We start from the raw sequence: 8,982 nt of genomic DNA, 5'->3' as shown, positions 1-8,982 counted from the left end.
TGTCTCTGAACTTTCTCACTGACTGTTCTCACTTTAGAGTCTGACCACAAACCTCAGGGAGGCCCTACTGCTGCACAGCAATCACAGTGGTTCTCAGAATGTGATCCCCAGGCCGGCAGCATCAGCATCACCTGCAGCTTGTAAGATATACAGCTTCTCGGGCCCCACCCCAAACCTACAGAACCAGGAGTTCTGGAATCAGGACCGCCAGATTCAGGAGGAGCTCAGGCTTCCCAGGTGACTTGTGGTAAAAGAATCCTGCCAATGTGGGAGATGCAGGTTCCATTCCTGGATCTGGAAGATCCCCTGGAGGAGGAGATGGCAACCCACTCTAGTATCCGGTGAGCTACAGTCCAGGGGGTCTCAAAGAGTTGGACATGACTGATCGACTGAGAACACACACACAGGGAGCTCAGTCTGTTTCAAAAAGTCCTCCAGGTGATTCTGACGTGCACTGAAGTTTGAGCCACCGCCCTGGTGCCCCTGTATTTCTCCTCTCTCCTGAAACCTTCTGCATCCCCACACTCAGCTGATGACCTAACCTACTTTCTTGAACAAAATGAAGCAAGAACTTTCCACACTCCCATCTGCAACTTCATCTCTACACCTTATCCCCTGTGCCCACTCAAGAGCATCACTCAGCCAATTTCTCCCTCTTCCTCCTAAATCATCTTTCCTCTCAACAGCCTTCTTTTCATCACATTCCCATCAGCATATAAACATGTTACTTTTTACTTTATTTGCATGTGCTTAAGTATTTTTGAGTGAATTTCACACATCATGATGTTCCACTCCCAAATATTTCAGTATAAACCTTTAAAAATCAGGATATCTCTTTAACAAGTGGTGCTGGGAAAACTGGTCAACCACTTGTAAAAGAATGAAACTAGAACACTTTATAACACCATACACAAAAATAAACTCAAAATGGATTAAAGATCTAAACATAAGACCAGAAACTATAAAACTCCAAGAGGAGAACATAGGCAAAACACTCTCTGACATACATCACAGCAGGATCCTGTATGACCCACCTCCCAGAATATTGGAAATAAAAGCAAAAATAAACAAATGGGACCTAATTAAACTTAAAAGCTTCTGTACAACAAAGGAGACTATAAGCAAGGTGAAAATACAGCCTTCAGAATGGGAGAAAATAATAGCAAATGAAGCAACTGACAAACAACTAATCTCAAAAATATACAAGCAACTCCTACAGCTCAATTCCAGAAAAATAAATGACCCAATCAAAAAATGGGAAAAGAACTAAAAAGACATTTCTCCAAAGAAGACATACAGATGGCTAACAAACACATGAAAAGATGCTCAACATCACTTATTATCAGAGAAATGCAAATCAAAACCACTATGAGGTACCATTTCATGCCAGTCAGAATGGCTGCGATCCAAAAGTCTACAAGCAATAAATGCTGGAGAGGGTGTGGAGAAAAGGGAACCCTCTTACACTATTGGTGGGAATGCAAACTAGTACAGCCACTATGGAGAACAGTGTGGAGATTCCTTAACAAACTGGAAATAGAACTGCCATATGACCCAGCAATCCCACTACTGGGCATACACACCGAGGAAACTAGAATTGAAAGAGACACATGTACCCCAATGTTCATCACAGCACTGTTTATAATAGCCAGGACATGGAAGCAACCTAGATGTCCATCAGCAGATGAATGGATAAGAAAGCAGTGGTACATATACACAATGGAGTATTATTCAGCCATTAAAAAGAATGCATTTGAATCAGTTCTAATGAGGTGGATGAAAGTGGAGCCTATTATACAGAGTGAGGTAAGCAAGAAAGAAAAACACCAATACAGTATACTAACGCATATATATGGAATTTAGAAACATGGTAACAATAACCTTGTATATGAGACAGCAAAGGAGACACAGATGTATAGAACAGTCTTTTGGACTCTGTGGGAGAGGGAGAGGGTGGGATGATTTGGGAGAATGGCATGGAAACGTGTATAATATCATATATGAAACGAGTCGCTAGTCCAGGTTCGAGGCATGATACTGGATGCTTGGGGCTGGTGCACTGGGACGACCCAGAGGGATGGTACAGGAAGGGAAGAGGGAGGAGGGTTCAGGATGGGGAACACGTGTATACCTGTGGTGGATTCATGTTGATATACGGCAAAACCAATACAATATTGTAAAGTTAAAAAAAAAAATCGGGTTAACCAAAAGTAGATTCTACATAACCAAAACTAGATTCTTTTCATCTAGTATCCAGTTCATAATCGAGTTTCTTCAATTGTCCTTCAAGAGTTTATGCAATTGTTTTTTCAAAGCCAAATCCATTCTGGGATCTGGCTGTTTTGTCCCTTGATTTTTAAAATTTATTTTTATTTACTCATTATGTGACTGTGCTATAAGCTCCCAGCATGTGGGAGCTTAGTTCCCTGACCAGGGATTCAACTCATGTCCTCTGCACTGCAGGTGGATTCTTAACCACTGGACCACCAGGGAGGTCCCTAGTTTGTGCTTTTTAATGAATTGTTTAATTCATCAGTTCAGTTCAATTCAGTCACTCAGTCATGTCCGGCTCTTTGCAACCCCATGGACTGCAGCACGCCAGGCCTTCCTGTCCATCACCAACTCCCAGAGTTCACTCAAACTCATGTCCATTGAGTCGGTGATGCCATCCAACCATCTCATCCTCTGTCATCCCCTTCTCCTCCTGCCCTCAATCTTTCCCAGCATCAGGGTCTTTTCAAATGAGTCAGCTCTTCGCATCAGGTGGCCAAAGTACTGGAGTTTCAGCTTTAGCATCAGTCCTTCCAAAGAAATCCCAGGGCTGATCTCCTTCAGAATGGACTGGTTGGATCTCCTTGCAGTCCAAGGGACTCTCTAGAGTCTTCTCCAACACCATAGTTCAAAAGCATCAATTCTTTGGTGCTCAGCTTCCTTTATAATCCAACTCTCACATCCACACATGACTACTGGAAAAACCATAGCCTTGACTAGATGGACCTTTGTTGGCAAAGTAATATCTCTGCTTTTTAATATGCTGTCTAGGTTGGTCATAACTTTCCTTCCAAGGAGTAAGTAAGTGTCTTTTAATTTCATGGCTGCAATCACCATCTGCAGTGATTTTGGAGCCCCCCAAAATAAAGTCTGCCACTGTTTCCCCATCTATTTGCCATCAAGTGGTGGGACCGGATGCCATGATCTTAGTTTTCTGAATGTTGAGCTTTAAGCCAACGTTTTCACTCTCCTCTTTCACTTTCATCAAGAAGCTCTTTAGTTCTTCACTTTCTGCCATAAGTGTGGTGTCATCTGCATAATTGAGGTTATTGATATTTCTCCCAGCAATCTTGATTCCAGCTTGTGCTTCATCCAGCCCAGCATTTCTTATGAGGTACTCTGCATATAAGTTAAATAAGCAGGATGACAATATACAGCCTTGATGTACTCCTTTTCCTATTTGAAACCAGTCTGTTGTTCCATGACCAGTTCTAACTGTTGCTTCCTGACCTGCATATAGATTTCTCAAGAGGCAGGTCAGGTGGTCTGGTATTCCCATCTCTTTCAGAATTTTCCACAGTTTATTGTGATCCACACAGTCAAAGGCTTTGGTATAGTCAAAAAGCAGAAATAGATCTCAGATGTCAAATTTATGTGCATGGAGCTGTTTGCAATATTCCCTTATTTTAATGTCTGCAGAGCCTGTAGCCATAGCTTCTGTTTCCTTCCTGGCATTGGTTATTTTTGTCTTCTCTGTTTTTTCATTTGATTTTCCTATATTTTCAATCAAATGTGATTAGCTATGGATTTCTCAAAAATTTCTGTTTTGGCTTTGTTGAGATATTTGCGACAGTAGATCCATGCCCCTCATTGTGTCTATTTCTGGGAAATTCTCAGCCATTATCTCTTCAAATTTTTTTTCTCACTGTTTTCTCCAAGCTCAATTAGATGCTATTTGTTTATTTTTGGTTTTATTTTCTTTAGGAGATGGATCCAAAAAACTCTTGTGATTTATGTCAAAGAATGTCTGTCTAAGTTTTTATGAATGAAGAGACAACCTACTGAATGGGGGAAAATATCTGCAAATCATATGACCAATAATAAATTAACATTCAACATATCTAAACTGATCATACAACTCAACACCAAACAAACAACCCGATTAAAAAATGGGCAGAACTGAATAGACACTTTTCCAAAGAGGAACTGCAGATGGCTAACAAGCATATGAAAAGATCCTCAACATTGCTTATCATCAGGGAAATGAAAATAAAACCACAATGAGATATCATCTCACACCTGTCAGAATGACTACCATCAAAAATAACACAAATAACCAATGTTGGCAAGGATGTTGAGAAAAGGGAACCCTCATACACTGTTGGGATGTGAACTGGTGCAGCCACTGTGGAAAACAGTATGGAGATCTCTCAAAAACGAAAAATAGAACTACTCCATGACCTAGCAATTCTCCTGGGTATATATCTGGAAAAAAAAGGCACTAATTTGAAAAGATATACACAACCCCTGTGTTCATAGCAGCATTATTTACAATCACCAAGATATGGAAAAGCCTAAGTGTCCCTCAACAGATGAATGGATAAAGAAGATACGCTGTGTATATACACAACAGAACACGACTCAGCCATAGAAATAATGAAAACGTTGCCATCTGCAGTGACGGATGGACTTGCAGGGCATCACACGAAGTGCTCAGCTGGTAAATAACCTGCCTGCAGTTTGGGAGGCCTGGGTCCCCTCCCTGGGTTGGGAAGACCCCCTGAAGAAGGGAAAGGCTACCCACTCCAGTATTCTTGCCAGGAGAATTCCATGGAGTCCATGGGTCACAAAGAGTCAGACGTGACTGAGTGACTTTCACTTCACTCACTTCACACTAAGTGAAATAAGTCAGATAGAGAAAGATAAGTACTGTATGCTGTCATCTATATGTGAAATCTAAAAAATACAACAAACTGGTGAATATAACAAAAAAGAACGGGACTCACAGGTGTAGAGAACAAACCAGTGGTTACCAGAGGTGGGGGTGGGTAGCATTGTGGAGGCAGGTAGGGGAGTGGGAGGTATAAATTACTGGCTGTAAGATAGGCTACAAGGATGTATTATATAACACGGGAAATATAGCCTGTATTTTGTAATGGCTGTTAACTGAAGCGTACGCTTTAAAAATTGTATTAAAAATAAAACCAAAATATAATGCTGTTGGAAAAATGGCACCAACAGACTTGCTTGACACAGGGTTCCACCAATCTTTAACTTGTAATAAATACAGTATCTGCAAAGTGCAATAAAATGAGGTATGCCTGTGTACGACCCTCTCTGCTCTCTGAGCTTTTTGTTTGTAAATCATTCTTATCTGGTCTAATCAAATAATTTGCATAATATCTTTTGGAAATAGAATCGAAATAATGTTTCCTCTGTGAACCTTGAAATTTAAAATGTCTCTTTTCTCCCAACCTCTCCCCCATTTCCTGCAGCCATGGCTTCCTGCTTGAGCCACCTCTCTCCTCTTAGTACTGAGTGCTACGTAGAAGACAATGAAAATTGGTGGGGAAAGCACTCAGTCTTCAAGCAAGAGCACTATATCTCATCCCGTGCACTTCCCTCATCCACTTAGGTATGGATTTCAAGTCTAGTTTCTTTCTAGAAAGGAGAGATGTATGGCTCTCTCCCAGGGCATTGCTTTGTTCCTCAGACATCAATAGAAAAGGCTCCCCGGTGAGTGGGAAGAGGAAGTCATTCTTCTTTGTCTGGGGTTTGGACCGCAGTGTTCTATGGTGATTAATTTCCTCCTGCTGCACCTTATTCCCATGTTCCTTTTTGACTGTGTGTTCTCAGCCTCTGCGTTTATTCTGCTAAGGAGCATGGCTCTCTCTTTCCTACTGCAGCTGCCCTTGCTCTACATTTGACCTCATTCTGGGGGCCTGACTGGCCATGTCATCCACTTGTGTGGCGATGCTGTACTTTGCCAGTGGCCGCAGCATCAACAGGATGTTATCCTGTGAGGTACTGTGAAGAGAGGAAACAAGACTTTGGGGGTTTTGCAGAGGACGGAGAGAAAGAACAAGAAGAGTCGAGGGGTATCCTGCGGTGAGGTAAGAGGGCTTAGGCTTCAGAAAGGAAATGTGAGTTGGGGGAGTAGACTCCTGGGCAGACGCAGGTTTAGGGGACAGGGCACTTAGCCTATCTGTCGTGCAACCAGTATGGATTGAAATCACAATCCGGGCAAATTACTGTCCTTGGTGTTGTGTGGGATACAAAGAAGGTCACAAGATGTGGTGCCTGATTTTGACAGTGACATGTACAGGGCTTAACAAAGAGGACACGGGGTCATATCCACAGATGAGTGGTCAGGAAGACAGGAGACTCAGGTGCTCATGAAAACCAGAACTGGGCAGGGCTTCAGGTTGGAGAAAGTGGTCAACAGTTTAAAATAGTGCTGAGAATTTGAGAAAGATACTGGAGAAAGAGACCTCAGAGATGACAGTTAACACAGGTAAACCTGAGGAGAACTGGAAGTAGATTTGTGGTTGGGAGTGGGGTAGGATGGATCTTTTGTTTCTAGAAGATTTGGAATATCTGGGAATTTAGGGATTTCCAGGTGGTGCTAGTGGTAAAGAGCCTACCTGCCAATGCAGGAGACTTAAGGGACGAAGGTTTGATCCCTGGGTTAGGAAGATCCCCAGGAGGAGGAAATGGCAACCCACTCCAGTATTCTTGCCAGGAGAATCCCATGGACAGAGGAGCCTGGTGGGCTACAGTCCATGTGGTTGCAAAGAGTCAGACATGACTGAAGCAGTGTAACACGCATGCACGTAGGATAGGATACTGGGTGTCTGCCTGCCAAAGCCATTCGCCAGTGCTCAACTGCGTAGAGTCAGGAATGATGGCAAGGCATCATCCCTGACTTGGGGCGGTACCAACAGGCCCATAGCTGACCCTTGGTTCTGTAGGCCATGCCATGATATCCCTGTGTGCTCATTCTTATACGTGAACTAGGCCACAAGGAAGAGGAAGGTGACGTTGGGTGGTGGTAGGGCACCCAGACACGACGGTTCCCTTTTCCCTTTTTGCTGCTAGTGACCACTGCCTGACGTACAGCAATGTCTGGATGGTCCTGAATACAGCGCTGGCTGGGGAACCACGCACACTGATTGCCACCAAAATTCCAACAGTGAGCTCAGGTCTACATAAGGCAGTGACTTCATCCATCAGTGGAACAGGCTTCCCTGAGATGGCTTTCTTTGCTGGTAACCCTTTGTGGTTTGCGTTATGGTATCAAATTGATTCTGTCCTGACCATCACATAACTATGCAGTCTTCTCTAGCTGAATGTACCTACCTCGGTCCTGGGGCTGTGCTGGGGTGAAAATGAGGCCTGCGTCCTAATCCTAGGGGTGAAAAGGGTTAACTGAGTGGTAGGATGGCTAGAATTTCTAAGGGAGGATGGTTTGGATTACTGGGTTCTTCCCCAAGAAGTAAGTGCTGAGGAGGACCTAAGCTTCCTACTCGAAGAGGGGCTGAAAAGGGAAAAATAATAGGTAGCAGTTGCTTTATGAACCTGGAGAAGAGACCACTGGCTCTGTCCCAGGTTAAATTCTCTCACTAGTATTTGCCTTAGGTTTGTTAGGATGTTGAATAAACATGATGCTGTAATTCTGGAAGCAGACAGTGTAGGAAGACCGGATTTACTAGAGCACTGTGGGCAGCTTTCTTACTCTAAGGAAGTCTGTCCAACATTACAGGTACAAGGAAGCACAGGTAGAATTTCTAGGTGCTTAAATGGAGGTGAGGGAGGTGAGTAGGTGGGTGGAACTTAGGAGCTAAGATTCCTGTGTTTCAAGACAAGAAGGAAAATGGGAGCCTATTTGGAGTTTGTAATAGCAGCTGGGGGATTGGATCTCTTTCATACACTTCTCCCTGCCTTCCATCCTCATTTGGGTGGAAGCTAAAATCTGCCCAGGTGCCTTGTATTGCTGCTACTACTGTATTACTGCTGTTGCTCTTGCTTTACGTTTTTATGGGACCTCATAATTTTAATTGTGCTGGCATATGGGGAAGATCCCCTGGAGGAGGGCATGGCAACCCACTCCAGTATTCTTGCCTAGAGAATCCCATGGACTGAGCCTGGAAGGCTATAGTCCATAAGGTTGCAAAGAATCGGACACGACTGAGGAGACTGAGCATGCACGCATGCATCTTATACTTACTCAGTACCCACAGGGACATTGTTGGAATCAATAATATGGATAATTACAGTGACATTGGTGACACTACTTAATTGCTGTATGACCCTCTGGCCCAGAGTTCTTTGATGCTTTGGATTAGAGGATAGGCAGAAATGAATGCAGAAGGTCAAGGAGTCTTGGTCTATTCTCCAGCTTGCTGGTCCTCATCCTCCTAAATAGCCAGGTTGTCATCGAATCTGGCAGCTCTTTGCCACTCCCAGGATTCAGGGTGAGCAATGGAAGGCCTGCTTCTCAAGCTCCAGGCCAGGATTCCAATGGATATATACATATATATCCATATATATATATGTATATATTCAGTTCAGTTCAGTTCAGTTGCTCAGTCGTGTCCGACTCTTTGCGACCCCATGAATCGCAGCACGCCAGGCCTCCCTGTCCATCACCAACTCCCGGAGTTCACTCAGACTCATGTCCATTGAGTCAGTGATGCCATCCAGCCATCTCATCCTCTGTTGTCCCCTTCTCCTCCTGCCTCCAATCCCTCCCAGCATCAGAGTCTTTTCCAATGAGTCAACTCTTCGCATGAGGTGGCCAAAGTACTGGAGTTTCAGCTTTAGCATCATTCCTTCCAAAGAACACCCAGGACTGATCTCCTTTAGAATGCACTGGTTGGATCTCCTTGCAGTCCAAGAGTCTTCTCCAACACCACAGTTCAAAAGCATCAATTCTTCGGCGCTCAACTTTCTTCACAGTCCAACTTTCACATCCATACACGACCACTGGAA

At 43.7% G+C, this 8,982-nt stretch overlaps 1 protein-coding gene across 1 annotated transcript in view; it reads left to right on the top strand.

The window, feature by feature from the left end:
• The first annotated feature begins 5,943 nt into the window (after window positions 1–5,943).
• LOC104987144 (NXPE family member 3-like) overlaps window positions 5,944–8,982 on the top strand; it is a 16,301-nt gene continuing 13,262 nt past the window's right edge. The window contains exon 1 of the mRNA XM_010837921.1: window positions 5,944–6,015. Coding sequence (XP_010836223.1) covers window positions 5,944–6,015 — 72 coding nt within the window. The remainder of the gene's footprint in view (window positions 6,016–8,982) is intronic.

The sequence above is a fragment of the Bison bison genome, unplaced genomic scaffold (assembly GCF_000754665.1).
Source record: "Bison bison bison isolate TAMUID 2011002044 unplaced genomic scaffold, Bison_UMD1.0 scf7180017864085, whole genome shotgun sequence".
Classification (NCBI taxonomy): Eukaryota; Metazoa; Chordata; class Mammalia; order Artiodactyla; family Bovidae; genus Bison; species Bison bison.
Note: the sequence above shows the minus strand (reverse complement) of the source record. Positions and strands in the feature narration are given on the sequence as shown.